This window comes from Aotus nancymaae, unplaced genomic scaffold, assembly GCF_030222135.1.
Source record: "Aotus nancymaae isolate 86718 unplaced genomic scaffold, 86718_ANA_hifiasm-v0.15.2.pri h1tg000012l, whole genome shotgun sequence".
Lineage (NCBI taxonomy): Eukaryota > Metazoa > Chordata > Mammalia > Primates > Aotidae > Aotus > Aotus nancymaae.
This window is the reverse complement of record NW_026988423.1, coordinates 36,523,085-36,542,161: the sequence shown is the minus strand read 5'-3', so window position 1 is coordinate 36,542,161 and position 19,077 is coordinate 36,523,085. Positions and strand designations below refer to the sequence as shown.

Genomic DNA, 19,077 nt, shown 5'->3' with positions numbered 1-19,077 from the left:
CTGGATGGGTCATTGGACAGCATGTAGCCCAAGTGAGAAGAACGGAAGACTAAGGTGTGGAGGCCAACAGGGGAAGGGAGCTGAGAATCAAACAGCCGTCTAGACAGACTCCAACAAGGCAAGGGGAAACTCAGTAAGAGTAGCCTTTGCATCAGCTGGGGGACAATATCGTTAGGGAGTAAGCTCCAATCTCCATGGCATCCTTGTTGGATGGTATTGAAACCAGTGATGGAAACAATCGTGTCTCCTGATGGAAATCACCCCATGGAGAACAGACCTCAGGAGTTCACAGGGTCAGAGCTGTGCCTGTGGTCAGCATTAGGAATGTCTTCACATTTGCCTTGGTGATGAGATTGAGATGAATTTGTGAAAGAACATCAAGTGTCCCCATTTGTGACAACAAGTTAGAGGGCCGACATGGCAACAGTAAATTTAGATTCTGGGTCTATCTCAGCCAAACCAATGGCCAGACACTCCATCAACGACTGTCACAGAGGCTCCACAGGCGACGTTATCTTGTGTAGAGTGCATTTGCATAGCACACGTTACCCTTAACAAGTTCACAGTCTAATAAAGAAATGTATTCTTTACTTGTATACTACTTCAGAAAATTCAAAGTTGGTACTACTGATAATTGCCATCTGAGCTCATGAGAATGCCCAGTCACTGGGCTGATGTTAATGAATGGTCCTTTCCACACAGTAAAAACAATTACCATATGCTGGGCTGGATTATGGCACCTTTTTATGGTATCATCTCATGTTATCACCTTACAAGAATCCTGCCAGACAAGATTTATTCCTTTCCTCATTTTACTGATGGAAAAAAAAACAAAGCACAGAGAACACATAAAAACCAAGATAACACTGCAATGTTTCCAACCCGGTTGGTGTCTCAGTCCAAATTTTTACCCACCGTGTTGTATTTTGTTCCCTCACACACATAGGGAAAGATTTGTCTTTCATCGAGGGCAAGAGAAAGAGCCCTGGAGGATAGCTGGGAGAGCGGGGATTAGTCCTTGCTACTGAACTTAACCAGTGGCATGACCTTGGATAAGCCAGTTAACCTCTTCAGTTTCATGATTTCCCATCTGTTAAATTAGGGCAGTGGTTCTCAACATGGGTAAACAACATAAACATCCAGGGGTTAACACAAACAAACAAACAACAAAGACACCACGGCCTTACCCCCAGTAAACTGAGTCAGAATTTCTGAGAAGGAACTCAATGTTGCTATCACCTAACAATACCCCAAGTATCTGCAATGCGCAGCAGAGTTGAGAATCACCGGCTAGGTGGCCTCCAAGGTCGCTTCTATCCCTAAAACAATTTGAGCCCACGCCTGTGCTTGTAATTGGGATACAGTCCTTTGAGTCAGCTTATCCTGATCCTTTGCTCATAAAGGAAAGCTTGGTGTTTGCAGTGGGCTGTGAAGAGTCAGCCTTTCTGAATTCAAACTCTGGCTCTGCCACTTACCAATGTGCAACCTTACTCAGGTTAGTCCGTCTCCTCATTTCTAAAGGAAGGGAAATGACAGGATCTATTGCACAGGGCTGCTTTGAACATTAAATGAGATGGTATGCATAATGAGCTTCATCTAGTTCCTGGCTTCCACATAATCAGGTTTCAATAAGCGATACATACAAATAGTATTAATATTGCGTGATGAAATCTACTGTTTTCCTACATTTGCCTCTAAAAGTTTAGCGACATGAGAAGCTATGCTTGCAATCTCCCAAGACTAGACCAGCTAGGGGCACCCGAGTCATTGTGCCCCAGGAAAGGACCCCAGCCTGGAGCAGAAGAGGCCTCTGGGCCTAGAGGGGCGAGAGCAGCCCCCTGGGACTCAAACCCACAATCGTGTCCTGTGGCTGCTGCACTGTTCCAGGAAATTCCTTTTTCCTGAGATGCTTGCCCTTGGCTGGGCCAGTGCAAATGGCAGGCACGGCCTCTCTGCAGATGCTCCTTCCACTGGGCTCCAGGTGGCTGGTGGAGTGGCCATCACACTTCTGGTGATCGGTACTTTCACAACTGATCCTTCTCTTGGGGTGGGTCAGGGGAGAGTTAGATAAATCATCAGTCCCTTTGAGTAACTGCTCTTCCCTTTTCCCTCTGTGGTCTTTATACTCACTCTGGGTAAGTATTACATGTCTATCATGCCTATGGCTCATAGATAGATAGAAAACTCTTTCTACATATATACTCACACATGCTTCACACACAGAAGATCACATCCACACTCCCCACACAAACACACACACTCACATACACATTCATGCACAAACACACACAGGCCCCACAAACACACACTCACCACAGAAATACACACTCCCTACACAAACACACACTCCCACACATCCACACTCCCTCCACCCACACTTCCCACACAAACGTACACAAGCACTCACATACACGCTCCCCACAGACACACATAATCACACACACGGCCCATGCAAACACATAAACACACTCACAGAGTCTTCCCCACATGCCCCACAAACACACAATCACATCAACACTCCACACATACACTCTTCACACATACACAAGCACTTAAATACACACTCCCCACACAAACATAAACACACTCACATACACACTCCCCATAAACACACAAACACATACACATTTCCCCCACACACACACTCACATACACACTGCCTCATAAACACAAATACTCTCTTATACACAGGCACATTACAGAAAGGACAAAGTACACACACTTATACACTCCCACAAACACACACTCCCAGACCCACGCACTTTACATTAGGAGGTAACATGCTTGAATCTCAACAAAGAAACCTGAAACCTACCGTCTTTCTTCCTTGGACTGTGCAGGGAGAGAATTTCAACAGGGGTTGGCTGTGGGTTCCCCAAGGGAAATGATATATTATATCTGCAGCTCAATTTCAAGATGAGCTTATTAAGTGAGATGAAAAATAAATAAATAAAAAGGTGCATCTGATTATCTTATCCTCTCCTCAACAGCCATGTGGGCTCTGAGTGTTGGAGGCAAAACCCATGGGGCCCTTCCGTGGAGAAGCAGCCCAGCAGGAAGGTCGGGGGCGGAGCTGCAGAGGAGGGAATGGCAGGCTGGGTGCACCCAGCTGAGCACAGGGAAGAAAGCAGACACTGAGTAAAACAGAGGGATGGCAACCTGCAAGGGGGCACCAGGGGAAGAGGAGAGGAAGCGAAGGAAGCTGGGGGGAAGAAGATTGTGACAAATGTGAAACCGAAGGGCACATGAGCACGGGTGCACAGTGCACAGGACCGAAGTCCAACATGAAGAGCGGGGTTGGTGATGCATGAGGAAACGGGAGGGTCAGACAGGAGCGCGCCTAAGAGAGTGAAATAGGACACCATGAAAAAGAACAGAAAAACAGATGAAAGCGGTGATAGGCAGAAGATGGCAAAAAGAACATTTTGTGGGGAAAAGAAAAAGCTGCTGGAAAGACCAAAAGAGAAACAGCCTCCAAGAGCTAGACAGAAAACAGCAAAGAAGAGAATTGTCTATGGAGAGGAAGAAGGGTGTTCATCTATGCTCTGCTGAATCTGCTGACCTTCTCAACAGGGTGCTGCATCCACTCCAGTGGGGAGAATCCGTCCACAACTGAAGCCTCGCTGGAGGAGCACAAATAGCATTAAAGCAGGAGCTCAGCTCCTCCTCACCTCCGCTTATCCCTGGGCAGCCTTGGGCAGGCAGGGAGGAAGAGAGGATCCCACAAAGCTGTGAATGATGGGGGTCCTTTGGTCTCTGCATTGCTCCAAGGTACCCTCTTTTCAAAACTAAAACCAACAGGAATTCTTCTGAATTGGGTCTGCTCTCCCCTAACTTTGGCCCCTTCTGCCCTTAAGAAATATCCCAATGTCACCGGCAGGGCTTTCCAGGCCCTGGGCCATCTGCTGTGGCTCCCCTCTTGGGTCTCTCCTCTCACCCTCCTCCTTCTCTCAGTGCCCACAGGGGATGCCGTTTCCTTCTCTACAGGAACCCGGCCCCCATCAGCACCTCATCCCCACACTTATCATTTTTGTCCATAAGGTTTCACCTTCTCGACGCCAAGCAGCAAATCCTCCTCAGCTCTCAGTTGGACAAAGCCTCATTTCCAAAGTCCATGGGCTTCTCAGGAATAGGGGCTTCCCCTGAGATCTGGCACAGCCCCTGGTACTCATCCCAGCTCTCTCCCGTTATAAGGAACTACTGACTTCTCCAGTCACCTGCCCACATATTATTTCTTTGGGGGTAAGTAGGGCATTCATGTTCTGCCCTGAGTGTAGCATGATGCCTGGGTTATAGTAGAGGTTCAAGGAATATTTGATGGGTGAAGGAAGGAAGAAAAGATTATTGCTATATATGCATCTTTCTTCAACCAGGTCCTGGGCTGAAAGGTGAGGCAGGCGATTCATGTGTTGGTGGGAGAGGGGTGAGGGCCTGCTTCAGCTGCCCTTCCCCACCAGGCCGTGAGCTTCCTGCACTGCTGCAGCCAAGACTGTCCCTTGAGGACAATTCCTGGTGCATTAGCTACCGCCTGTGCTACCAGGACTCAATCACAGGAAGCTTTTTCCGGACGAAAAATTCATTTGCCATATGAGCCCCAGAAAAAGGTTAAAAGAATTCCTTGACTATTCTACTGCCAGTCCCAAATGGGCCGCATGCTGACCTGCCCAGAGTGGGCAAAGGACTGGCTGCCGCGTCTCAGGGAGTATCAGTGAGGGACCCAAGCCAGACAACTCTTTAGAAAAACAAGGTGGGAGAAGGTGGAATAAGCCTGTGCTGACCCACTTAGGGGAGCAGCTCTCCTTCATGTCTGTTTCCCATTTTTCATTTGAACAACAGTGCAGCACCAAGCTCAGGGAGATGAAAGCCACACTGTAATCAGAAACCCAGAACACGCCTGCTCACCTATTTGACACAGTTCCTACTAATCAGCATGAACCTCGTTTAGGATTTGATGTAAGGCATGTTCCCAATTTGACCTTTGGCTGCCTCTGGCCTTACTTAGCTCGCTGGGCGCAAGCCTGTGATTCCCAATCCTACCTCCACAAAGTGCCCCCCACCATGCCTGCACCTGGGCACTTCAGGTTCAGTGGATCTGTGGAATGCTCTCCATTCTTCTTTTTATTTCTAAAAGGTTCCTCCAGAGATTCCCAGGCAGGTAGCAGGAATGCGTGGTCTGACATCCTGTGATATCTCTGGTTTTGGTATCCTCTGAACCTGTTCTCCTTTCTGCTTTCAAATATCTTCTCCTATTTAAAAGGCTCTCTTGGTTCTTTATCCTGTCTTATCCTATCTTATTGCAAGCTTCACCCTTTGTTCACACAACCTCATCTCCTGTTAGTGACATGATTTCATGTCCATAATCCAAAGGCCATATTCCCAGAATTCCAAACAGAAACAAATCTGGCGTATTTTTTCCCCTTATTTGTAAATGTATAAACTTGAAACTTTTACAAAGGTGTAAACTTTAAATTTTATTGACTTACTCTCTTAGCAAACACACATGGAGAATAAACGTGTCTCTTAGGAATAGGATCATCCAGGAAAACTGGGAGCATGTGGCCATGGGACCCCTTCTACTCTTCCTGTGTGTGTAACCTCCAGCCATGGATCAGCAGCTGCTCTTAAAGCCCTGTTTGTCCAGCCCCTTAAGGAGAGAGGGGGACTCCCAGTCAGGAACACAAGGTAATACAATCTCAGCCTTGTTCGAATTCTTTCTGTCTCCCTGCTGCAAAACTCCCCTCAATCCATCCTTCATTCTGATGCCAGAGATCTTTCTGAAATACAACTCATTCAATTTCCCTGTTCAACCCTCCCTGTAATTCCCCATCCCCTCCACAGTGAAATCCACACCCTGGGGGTGGCAGAGATCTGTGGTGCATCCCCATCGTCCCTGTTTTCTGTCCAGCCCACCACCTGGAGTGAACCATCTTTGGTCTCTTGGAGTCCTTCCTGCTATGTGAGTCGTTCCTTCAGTCTGGTTCAATTCTTTATCTTGCTAAGAAAACGCATCCTGCAAAACTCGGCTGAACGTCACCTGGTCTGAGACTAGAAGGACCAAAACATTTTCACAGAAGTAACAGCAGTTTATGTGCTCATGCTTGAACAAAGAGACTGGGCAAATGCTGAGATAAAATGATCAACTCCACTTTATGGCAGGCCTTTGTTTTCATTCATTTATTTAATTGACAAATACTTACAGAATGCCCACTGTGCACCAGACCCTGTTCTAGGCACTTGGAACACAGAAGTGAACATGGCAGGCCAAGCCCCACCCTCATGTCACACATGTTCTAGAGGGAGTAAAACAGGCTACGACTCTCCAGCTCAGAAATATCCATGATGCCAATAGGTGACTTAGTTTATAAAGAAAAAAGCAAGGCAGGAAAGGCGCTGGGGTGTGATGATATGGGGTTGGGAGCTCTATTTTATGCAGGTGGTGAAGAAGGCTTCTCCCCTAAGGTGACCTTGAGCAGAGACCTAAGGAGAGCCCCAAGGATACCTGGCCTGGGGCCCCAGCAGAGGGAGCTCTAAGGTCTGGAAGCCAGGGCGCCACCTTGGTGTATTACAGACCTATCAAGGAGTAGTGGAGACAGGGTAAGAAAAGGGGAGTGTATGAGGAGGGCAGGCCGGGGAGAGGCTGGTGGCCAGACCAAGGAAGACCTTTTAGGTCACAGAAGGGATGTTAAGGACTTAGGTGAGCCAGAAAGCAACTAAATCCGGAACAATGAAGCCTGTACAGAAATGCTTTCACTGAGCATGGAGAACAGACAGGAGATAAGAGTGAGAAAAGCAGACCAGTTAGGTGGAAAGCTGTGGAACGCTCCAGAGAAAGGTAACAGCAGGTTGGGACAGGGCAAAAAAGGCAGGACTGGATAAACCTCTGAATTCAGCTCATGTAGCAGGACATGCTCAAGACTGAGGAAGAGTAGGGGAAAAGGAAAACAGTGAAGATGGACTGCAACTTTCACATGAGCCACTGGAAGAACGGAGTTACCATTTACCAGACAGCAAGGCTCCGGGAGGAGCAGGGCTAGGGCTGGAGTCAGAGGGTGGCTGTGAAAGAAGGCTAGAATTCAAGAGAGCTATTTTGTATATTTGAGTTTGAGATGCCTATGAGACACGTAGTGGAGATAAAACCCAAATATGAGGCTCCTCTCCCAGGTTAACAAGAAGACATTTCGCGATTTTAATCTTCAACGTTTGTCCCACAATCACAAACCAAATCTCACAGCCTAATGCCGGGCAACGTCAATGGTTTCCTCTCATTAAAACCGTATTTGGCAGAGGTGTCCTTCCCTCCCTGTTCCATAGCCTAGGGCCCCTGGGACAGAAATTTTCAACATCAAAAGTATCATCTTAGTTGTAAAACGTGGATGATTCCGTCGGCTCCTGTAGGAACCCAAAGGACAAGAAGCTGATGCCTCGTCGCATTCACATGACAAGGGTGCATCTCCAAAGAGATTCTTTTTAAAAAGAAATAATGGAAAAGATAAATGTTACTTCATCTCTCACAGGGACAAACACTAAATCTGAGGCAGATTTCAAATACCAATTTTTGTTTTTCCTGTTTCCAGCCATTCAGGATTCATAACATTGAAGGCCATTGTATTTGCTTCCTTTTTCTTAACACAGTTCCATACCTTTAGTTGCTTAACGAACAAGGGAAATTGATTCTTTGATGATTCTGGAAGCTAGAAGTCCAAAAATCACTCTCACCAGGCTGAAACCAGGGTATCAGAAAGGCTGTGATTCCCTCACAGGCTCCCAAGGGAAATCTGCTCCTTGGTGCTCCCAGCTTCCGCTCTGGCTGCGGGCATTCCTTGGCTTGTGGCCACATCACTGTATCCCTAAAGGTCAGCATCTTCACACCCCTCTGCTCCTGTCTTCACACTGCCTTCTCCTCTGTGTGTTTTCCTATCAAATCTCCCTCTGCCTCCCTTTCATAAGGATGCATGTGATTGCATTTAAGGCCCAGGGCAATTTTCCTATCTCAAATTTTTAAACAAATCCCACCTGTAAGGACTCTACCATGCAAAGTATATTTTTGGGTTCCAGGGATTTAGAATCTGATATGTTTGTTTGGCCATTATTCAGCCTACTACAACTAGTAATAAAAAAAAAAAAAACAGTGAATCATTTTGCTTAATAATTAAAATATAATAAAAAAAGAAGCTTTATAGATCGATCATATAACAAACAGTCCCTGAGCTCTATTAAATTCCAGGCACTGGGGATAGAATGTACAAGCATACAGGCCCCTGACCGCGGGAAAAAAACAACATAATCAACCAATCACACAGACAAATGCCAAATTTTAACCGTGGCAAGAACCAGAAAGAAGGGCAAGGCTCTAGCTCCTGGCAGAGGTGGGAGTGGCAGTGGTGGTCTGGGAATGTTCTCTATGGAAATCACATTTGAGTCAAAGTCTGAAGGATAAATAAGACTGACTGAGTGAAAAGTAGAAGAGAATTCCAGGAAGAGGGAAGGAAATGTTCAAAGGACCTGTGACTGGAAAAATAAAATACGCTAGAATGAAAATAATGAAGCAGAGTGTGGCATGAATGAGGAGCAGAAGTCCCCTGGAGTCTGGCCTCCAGGATTATCAATTCCCTCATAAAGAATTGGCTCTCTTGGGCTAAAGAAAAGTCCTTGAGGAACCACTAGATTTGGGTTTGAAAAGATCACTCAGGCTGCAAGTGCAGAAATGAGGGGTAAGGGGAGCAGAGTGGGTGCGGCAGAATCGCTATCTTTATTCTAACAGTTGGGAGCCGAAATGCCACGCTACTCAATTTCAAAGATCTTTCCATTTTCCTGGCCTTCTAGGACAGCAAAGCCTGGCTCCCAAGCTTGCAGGCATCATTCTCAGCCTGGGGACTCTCTGGCATCTGTGAGAGCTACTGCCCTTCCACACCCTACCTGCACCCTACCCTCTTTGCATGTCCCCTATGTAGAGACCCATTTCATCCATCTTCGTATCCATTCCAACTTCTATTTCAGGACTGGACACATGGTAGTTTATGTGTGAAAGGGGGGAAAAAAAATCAAAATTTTTCATTTTTCTCAGAGTAGGAAGAAATGGCTTGGTCAGCCTAGTCCTCAGAATGAGGAACAGTGCTAGCACACGTGTGCCCTCTGTGAAGTCCAGGTTTTAGGACAATAAGAATACCATAAAACATGCCCAAACAGAATTGTGAGAACATGGGAGATGGTGGCAAGAGAGCAGAGGAACAGCACCAGGTCAGAAGCCTGGAAAGCCAGGAACAATAGAGCTCCATGGAAGGGGCTGAGGATGGGGAAACAGGATGCAATCCAGATAGGTTCCTGAGAACAGGGCCCCACATCAGCAGCAGGACATGTGTGCATTCCTGTCTAGAGAACTTGGTCCATATAAAGAAGCAGGAAAAAGACAAATGGATGTAAGCACCTAGAAGCCTTTAGGGCTGGTAGATGATCCCAACAATGAGGGGCGCTGCTGAGCAGTCACCTCCTCTTTAGGGCTGCTAAATGTTCTCAACAATGAGGGGTGCCCTTCTGCTTCCCTGCACCTACTTGGCACCTTTCTGCAAATCAGATTAGGGGACACAAAACCACTTCTATAAAAGGTATCTAATTGGGAATATCTAATCTGGAATAACTAAAATAAGGAGATCCTTTTTCCAGGTAATTATCAAAATTCAGACTGTAACCCAAAACTCTTAAATCCTGAAATTTACTTCTTTCTGCTAAGCTATTAAATCCCCAACGGAGCCAACACCGGGTTCATTGTGCAGACTCCCAATTAATCACAGTAGAAAGCACTACTTGCCAAGTGAAAATCCTCTATTTTGAATTCTTAATCCCCCCACCAGCTGAGTTTACCACAAAGACATGAATATATAATTGAGACATAAAGAAAACATGCCACCAAATTAAACTGCCCTGATTTTGCATCAATAAATTCTTTCTCAAATAACATGAAATGAAGATCTCTCAAAAGCAAAGTGTGGTGCTCCAAAAACTCCAGGAGTGAATTCCTCTGCTGAGCCAAGCTCTAGCGGAAGCCAATTAGATTTCATACCAACATTAGACATTTATTTACCACAGGCGACGTTCAACAGGAATATGTCTCAACATATCCTCCAAGTGGTGACACCTCAAAGACTAAATTAGCCTGGAGACATCAGAAACAGGGCGTCTTCTCATTTGCATGTGGACTCTCAGGTAGGAGGCTGCTGAGGACCTGAGGGTTGGGGATTGTTTCCTGCGGCTGTCACTCATCCTTGGTAGCATCCTCACCCTCTCTGCCATGATCATCACCATGACAGCACAAAACCCAGTACCACACACTCTGTTTGCTAGGACATAAAGAGATGCACCTTAACTCTACTATGGAAGAAGAATCATTATTACAAATTCAAATGTAAGACATACATTTACTGCTTTTGACAATTGACTCTTTGGTGGAAAAGTCTTTGGCTATCTTTCCCCTTTGTGTCTTAACCGTGCAAGGGGCATAGAATCAGTTGGGACTGGATGTGTTCTTTCCTTCCAGTATATCTTCTTTCCACCCAAGGTTTATTGACCCAAGTGTTTGTTATGTTCTTTTCCACTGATATCTTTTGATTACCATTGTCAGAACAATCTAATGCGCACTTCCTTGAGAAAGAGAAGTAGCATTCTAGCAGGACAACAAGAAAAAACAAGCCTGTTGGAAGCCTGTCTGGTTTCACCTGAAACTGAGATGCAGCCTGCGTTTCTGGCCATATATTGAATGATCTCACCCCAGGAACTCTGCCCTGTGACCACATTAGCGTCCTCACTGTTCCAACACACCATTGCGTTCAGCCTTCCAAGCTTTGTCCACATGATTGCTCTTGTTTGGGACGCCACTTCCTCTCAGGTCCTCTAAAGACACTCTACTCCCATTGAAGACACTCATAAAATGTAACTTTGTAGTTTTGTCCAATCCTACAGGTAAATTCAATTACTCTATTTCAATGTATTCATAGCATTTATACACTCACACATCCGAATCCCTGTTACCATATGAGACAGATATTTGTTAGTATAGTGGTCTCCTCTGCCGGACAGGGCAGGAGCTCTGTCTGAATCTTTGTGTCCCCAAAACCTAGCTTCAAAATACCATTAAATGGAATTCAACAGAGTCAGCAGACTGTCTTCAATCTGACAAGAGATGGATGGAAACCTTCCTCATCAACTACTCCCCAGGCCCTCAGAAGCTACACAGTTAAACTGTATTAAGAAGAAAAGAATGACCAGAATCTTTGGGTCTTTTGAGTATCTAAGAACCTTCTCATAACAGTCATGGCCTCCAACTCAGTGAGGCTTCTCTTAATATTGCTGTATACACACTCTGCTGGGGTGACCTTCTGAAACTGTTAGGAATACGGTAATGAGGACAGATCTGTAGTGGCGGGTCATGAGACCATAAAGAGACCTCATCCAACCCTTAATTAAGAAGATTTTCTTCAAGTGCAGCTTGAATAAATCAGCACTCTGCTATGGGAATGGGAGTCTAAAGGGATATATCTTGAAAAAGCTGATTATTCAGGATCTGATGTTTGTCCTTTCCCAAAAATAAATGACATTTCTCACTTGGAAGCTGCAGAAAGAATCAAGATCCAGAAGAAATCCAAGACACATTTCTCAATCCTATGGTGTTAGAATCCGCAGCCACTCAGAGGCAGCCCAGACTCCCTGGGGAAAAGCACCTAAGGGGTAAGAACTCAGTGGCAGCTTACAGATGTTCCCATGGGAGCCCTAACTGCTTACCTGGAGAGATGTTGCCTGATTTCTGTAAGTGCTTGCTGTAAAGCAATAAGGGTCATCTAAACTTTCTGCTCCATTCTCTATGAGTGGGTGTGCTAGACTAGAACAGAGGGCCCTATTATGATCTACTCTTCTGCAAAAGATGCCAAGTGTTCCAGACTCCGTAGAGAACACAAGGACCCCTTCCTAGCCATACCAAAAGGAAAGGAAAATGCCATTATTAAACAAACATGACTTTTGCTCTGGCATTTTGCTGAGATTACTTTAGTCTTTACATTTTGCCCTACTTGGCTTAGCAGACAGATGATGCTTGGGATGGGTTTACTGAAATGTTAACATTGGTCTAGTCTTTCTGTCAATTTTTGTCCTTCTGTTGTCAGTAAGTGCTTCAAGAAATTTTAAAACTCACCAGGTAGAACAGAGTTGCCTCATCTGCATGCTGTCTAGATATTGTACATCAATTTCAGGTAAAATGCCCTACTTCCTTGTCATTCTCCAGGGTGCTTTGAGGAGAGCTCCAATTTTGTAGTGGAATTTAATTTCCTGACTTTTTCAAATTTCTATCAAATTTAGATGCACAGTCTTATGACCAGACCAAATATACATTTTCATCTATTTCTTGAATGGGACACAAAAAAGAGAGGTCATTTGAAAGCAGTCTGGAATGATAAGTATGCCCCACTGACTGTCACACGGGGCTACTGACATCTGGAGAACACAGATGTTCTCAGAAGGTGACATCAGTCTATTTAGAATTGGATCATGATGTTTTCCTCTCCCATGGACTCAGCTTGGATGGAAAGTGTTGGTGCAAAGATGTGCAGAGCTCTCCGGGAGCCTTGCCCTGCCAAAAGGGCATGGTGCTTTCTGGGTGACATGTCTGGAAAGACAGAAAGCTTTGCTTTCAAAGTAAGGATTAGGTCACATTATTTCCTTTGATATTTTGTGTTACAGATTTCCTTCAGTTCAGATTCAGAGTGGGGAGGGGTCGCTGGGGTGTAGGTATCCAGAAATTAAAAGTTATTGTTCCTCTTCTCTGAATCATAATAACGAGCTTTGCTTTGCTTGACAAGGTCAACTAATTATTCGGGATTGGAAAGAAACGTGGTTGTATATATCAGGTGGGTAAGAGAGAGAGAGTCAGAAGCAGGGAGACAATCAAAGGTAAATGAGGGGCTGATGTGGCCATATATCCATTATTTGCAAGTCACTGCCTGGGCTGGGTGTCTCCCTAGTGTAGTCCCCTTCTCCCTGGAATTACGTGAACACCTGAAGTGAACAGATGCCCTGGCTTCTCTCCCTCATTCCTGCCCTATTCCATAGACATTTGTGTTTCCCTTCTTTACCTGAGCTTCAGAGCTGTTTGACTCCAAAGGCAGGTAATTAACTATCAAACAATAGCAGGGATTTTCAGATTAATTCTGCCCAGCAAGAAATAGAAAAGCTCATTTTACCAAACAAAAGGGAGGGGCTGATTAGAGACTCCAGTGACAAAAGAGAAACTTAGACAGGGCCTGGAAAACAGATAAAGAGGCTAAAAGCTTTTTCTAAAAAAAAATTATTGCATGAATATCCCTGTTTTTATAAGCACTGTATTCTACTGTTCTCTGTCATCCCAATGTGTCTCTAAGTGAGACTGAAGTCCTGCAGGTTCACCAGTCAAAACTGAAAAGTCGGTTTTCCACGCTTGAATAAGGAGGGCCTTTCTTAACATTCTATGGACAACTAGCACACTTTTGCTGTACCACCATTCATGGGTTCCTAGAAACACAGACGGGGCCTTTTAGATGCCTTCTCAAGCTGTCCTTAATTTGGCAAACAATTCCTTCCCACTGAGTGTTTGATCCACCCTGTTTTCCAAGATGTAACCTGTTCACGGGAACAATAGAGACAGAAGTAGGGCTTTTTCAGATGTGCAAGATGCTCAGTTTGGTAGCAGGATTAAGAGAGTGAAAGGAATAAAATATTGAGCTAGACTCCAGACACAGGCACTTATTAATTACATTATTAAGCAGAAAACCCTAAGGTCAAAGAGATAGGAATCATTAGACCTAAATGTTAATAAATTTTAGATGAATCTCCCTCACTCTGGACAAAAAGATTATGTTCTGGACATGCAAATCCATGGGTGGTATTTCTTACATTTCACATTTTGAAGGGAGTATTCAAGGCATCTCAAAATCAAAACGTCCAGGTATCTGAACTCATTCCCCTCTGCTGATGAATCAGCTTTGCCATGTGATCTGTAGATAGGTTAGTGTTCGTCTCTCCCAGAGCTCACAGGTAGAAATCTCAGTGTCCTGGGGGAGTTATCACCTCCATGCTCACACTTAACCAACCCCTGAACTCTGCCTAGTCTCCTTCAGGTACGTCTTTGGACTCCAGAGTCTTTTCTCTGCCTAAGGTTACCTAGGAACTCCATTACTCCATCTTTTTCAACAATTCTCTCGTTTTTAAAAGAGCACCATCTTTTTGCAATTTCCATCTTCTTTCCAAAATTTCACTCTCCTTTCCACGATATACTTGGCCCTTCACGTCATGAAAAACCATTCTAGCTTTAACTCCTGCCGATCCACATAACAACCCTTTATAGCATTACCCAACAGAGCTTTTACAGTGGAAGTTCACATAAGTGTTCTCTCTCTGCACTGTTCAGTGCAGGAGTGCAGTAGTTTGGGTGTTTGTTCCCATAGACCTCATGTTGAAAGTTGATTCCAATATTGGAGGTGGGGGCCTAATGGGAGACGTTTGGCCATGGGGATGGAGCATAAAGAGATAAATGCAGGGGGTTCAGCAGGTGAGTTGTTGCTCTATTAGCTTCCTCAAAAGCTGGTGGTTAAACAGAGCCTGGCACCGTCCCTGCTGTCTCTGGCTTTTCCTCTCACCATGCAATCTCCGTGCATCCTGGGTCCACTTCACCCCATGCCATGACTAGAAGCAGTCTGAGGCCCTCTCCAGAAGCAAATGCTGGTGCCATGCTTCCTGTACAGCCTGCACAACCATGAGCCAAATAAACCTCTTTTTTTGTGAATTACCAGGCTCAGGCATTCCTTTATAGTGATGCAAAATGAACTAATACAAGGGAACCCCAGTCCTACATAACTATGGAAGCATTTCAGTGTAGCTAGTGTGACTGAAGAAGTAAATTTTAAATGTTGTTTGGTTGTAGCTAATTTAAATTTAATTTTAAACAGCCATGTGGCAGGTAGCTACTTAGCTCAGTTCTCTTGTCTCCCCCTTTCTGCTGCCTTCCCCTCCATCTCCCTCTCACACTGGCTCCAGGGTCACCCTCCTCCCCAAGGATGGCCCTTGCTCCTAGCTTGCCCCAGAGACTTGCCCCATGTGGTGACCTTCGCATCATGGCTGTCTGCAAGAACTAACCATATCAGATCAGAACCACAGAGGCAGAAAATCCAGTACAGAGAACTAGGGGGTAGATGTGATATTTGTCAGTAAGGGGAAAGACATAACCCCAGACCTGAAGCAGCTTGCACAATGCTGGGAAATGTCATTACCTTCCTTCTGTGTAGGTTTATTTATATATGAAGCTGACTACATATACATAAATACACATAACTCATGGGCAGAATATGAATTTAGTTCCTTTTTGTTGCTGCTGTTTTTATTTCTTTTTTTAAATGATCATAATACCATTTTGAAAACCTAATATGCCCAACTTTTATTCCAGAAGCATTGCGCTCAGGGCTGAATAGCAACTTCAAATCCAGACAGTCAGCTTCTGCTAGGGGAATTAGGGTTTATGTTCAGTATAATAAACGATCCAAAGATAAATATATTTCTTTTTTATTTCTTTTTTTTTTTTTTTTTGTAATTCAGGATGGTGGTGCATCCTCTTTCCAATATAGAAACACAGGAGTCTGACTCTATTTAGTTTGTCTGATTGCTTTGAAGAGGGGGTCAGTTTGGCTCTGAAAAAACTATGGTCCTCTATTCATTAACGTGTCGATAATACTCAGTCCAGGCATATCGACAGCGGATTAGCTTGGGCCGAGTCTGTGTACAAGACCAATGCCTTTTTTAACCCAGCTTGTTTCCAGATCAATACACCCATCAGCATTCGAAAATTAGCCCAAGATGAGATTCCAATACTTGAGGTGGTGTGTCATGGGAAGAGGGCACCTAGCCAAGTCACAGATGTAAACGCCTAGCTGGGGATTAGACATTTTCCATTAGCTTGGACGTGAGTGAAGATTGATGTAGACTCCATCCTCCCACCCCCTCCCCTCATCTCACCCCTACAAACACCCAGTCCTCTCTCTTGGAGCCCAAAGAAAACCGCCTGGCTCTAATTCTAGCCATTTGCTTCAATAAGCATTTATTAAATGTTCACTTTGTATAAGGCATTCTGCCAGGTGTTCAGGGCAGGGGTGTGTGGGGGTGTGTGAGTGGGGGTGGCTGAACAAAGAAAATGACAAAAATCTGATCCTTGTTTTCAAGGAGGCTTTAGCATTTTCACAATTCCTTCCATTTTCCAGTTCCATAAGGCCCTGCTTCCTAAAGCAAATGTAGGAGCTATCATAGGATAGCTCCTACTTCTGAGTCTCTCACTATCAACGCTCGGTATTCTTTTCTCAACAGTAAGTGTGCAGGGGTCGGGGCAGGGCAGGAGGGGAGCTGAGCAGTGGCTTCCAAAGCACCACCTGGTAGACTGTGCAGATGGTGGCACTGGGGCATTCTCCGGCCCCCCACAGAGTGGAGATTCACAAGCATTTTCGGTCTCCTTATCCGCGATACAAAATGTATTTTACATTAAAAAATGTACACAAACTGAAAGAAAAACCTCACGTGGCAGCACCTACCCACTTTGTAATATACTCTGACACCTTCTATGCAATTCTATTTTCCTTAAAAATGCTGTTTGCACGCATCAGTTCAAAGGTATTCATTTATAGAATCAATTTTTAAAGAGCCATTGTAATTTCCTTTGGGGAAGAAAGAGTAAACAAAATATAATAAAAACTTGGCATGACCAAACTTGGGCCACGGCGTGAGGGATTCCAGTGTCCCCTGGTATAAGCTCTGGCCAGAGCCAGGTCCAGCATCAGCATGTCCTCGGGTGTCCTCTTCTCAGTCCTGCTGACCCTGCCTTACTCGACAGTGCTGATCGCAACCCCGGCTCCTCCTTCTCCTGCTGTCTCAAAAGCCGGCCGCCCCTTCCTTCTTCCAGCTCACTTCAGTTCTTTCTTTCTCAAGCTGCCTTCCTTCCTATTCTGTCTCTAACCAATCATCCCATAGCTATTTACGCTTTTCTTGAACACACCAACAAGGGGGCCAGTGGAAGGAGCCCCTAGGAGAGGAGTTTGTCGCCCTGGAGCTGTGTGTCCCTGGCTGAAGGGGCCTGGGATCAGGCTGGGAAATGGCTCCAGCACGGGAGCTGGCACACCACTGCTCAGGGGCTACGCTGTTGACATCACAAAATAAGATATTTGGCCCACCGTAGAAGATGTTCATAAAGCTTAAAAATTGTAAGAGTACTAAAAAAGAAAAGAAAAGAAAACTCAACAGCTAATACTGAAATGGCACTTGTATGTGCCAGACCTTCTAAGTGTTTTCTATGTCAATACATGTACAATTCAGTCCTCACATTGACCCGCTTTACAGAAAGAGAACCCTGAGACGTGGTCACAACTTGATTAAGGTCTCACAGCCAGAAAGCGACCAAGTGTGATGCCAGCTCTTGCTCACTAACTAGGAATCCTTCCACCAGGTTAAGTGTTGTGTGAATGCCCAGGACTCGTTCTGCCTTGTGGGAAGAAGGGAGCTCCATGAGCTCCATTCCCAGGGTCTAGAGAGCAGAACCAACACACGTACACACACACACACACACACACACACACACACACACGCAAACACACAAAGCCTCAGAAGCCAGGAGCCTGGGAGCAGAAAAAGGCCGGCAGAGTTGGGATGGAATCAAAATAGGGGAGTCAGACACCGGTACTACAGGGGAGAAATGACATCCAAAATCCCTGGCTGGGAGATGAGAGGAGGTTCAGGGAGCTAGAAACAAGCAGGCCCTTGTGAAGGATGCAGCTGAGGGCAGTGCCCGTGCATCCTGGTTGGCTCTGCTTTCTTTCAAGGCTGGAGGCGGGCATGGCATACCCGTAGTTCCAAAAGTGCATTGAAATTCTGGTTTCAAACATAACACAATCTTGAAATTGGATGAAATCTAAAAACAACAAAAACTAAAACTTAGAGGAGAAAAAGCCAAGAAAAGCAATAATTAAGAGATAATTTTCAGAGAAAATACAGTATTGGAACAAAAACGAAAAATTCTTAGTTCTACTCAATGAAAATGACTGGAAAATTGAGCTTCTAACTGCAAGATGACAACCAGAAATGTGTCCTGGACCCTAGATGCATAGAACAAGGGGAACTCATCTCTGTTGAGGATCAGAGAAAAAACCCTTACCCGAAGGCTTTCCCGGCTAGCCATCCAGACCTCTCCACCAAGCCACGCCCACCTACCTTGCACAATGAGGTGGACCCTAGAGGTCTTTGGGTGGTTGTCTGTCTGCACCGAGCAGGTGTATGGGCCCTCGTCATATACATCCACATTCTGGATCTCGATGCTGTACTGCGTTTGGGTGTTGCTCAGGAGGACCACGCGAGGATCCAGGCACCACTTGTCATTCCCAGCATAGAGGATGGTGCTGCGGTTTAGCCAGGCCACCCGGGTGACCCGGTTGTCAATAGTGCACCTGAAGGGAAGACCAGACAGGTATGTCAAAGGACTGAGAGACACCAGCAGCCATCGGGGGCGGGGGGGTTCCTCATGGCAAGTCTGGAATATCTTGTCTTTCTCCCTTCCCCCAATATATACATTTCCTTGGATTTGTCAGGGGTAGACTTCTGGAACACAGCAAAGGCCTTGTGGGTTATAGTCTCAGAACACTGCTCAATGCTTCTCAAACCACTTGAGCACAGAACCACTTCAAATACGATCTCAGTTATAACCTGGAGGCATCTTGCATGCCCAGGATGGCTGGATACTTCGAATACTACCAGCTCTCCCTTTGCTCAAGGATTTCCATGATGTGAGTGATGATAATCCCTCACATTTATGTCTAGGTGTTTTGGGTGCACTAAGTCATTCAGTACTTACAACAACCCTATGAAGAATCTTTTACTGAAAAAGGTCTTGAAGAGCAGAGAAACGAAACGAAACGAAACTAGTTCTCCAAGTCACACAATAAATACGTGTTAGATCAGAGGCCCAGCTTTTAACTACTAAACATCATTCCTGTCATCTCAGAATAGCAAATTCCCACAGAAGACTTCTGCAGT

General features: G+C 45.2%; 1 protein-coding gene across 8 annotated transcripts in view; it reads right to left on the bottom strand.

The window, feature by feature from the left end:
• Positions 1-19,077, bottom strand: part of NTM (neurotrimin) — a 970,307-nt gene that overhangs the window by 172,764 nt on the left and 778,466 nt on the right. For all 8 annotated transcript variants that reach the window (XM_012449177.2, XM_021672581.2, XM_012449173.2 and 5 more), the window contains one exon: positions 18,259-18,491. In XM_012449177.2, the coding sequence (XP_012304600.1) occupies positions 18,259-18,491 (233 nt within the window). The remainder of the gene's footprint in view (positions 1-18,258; positions 18,492-19,077) is intronic.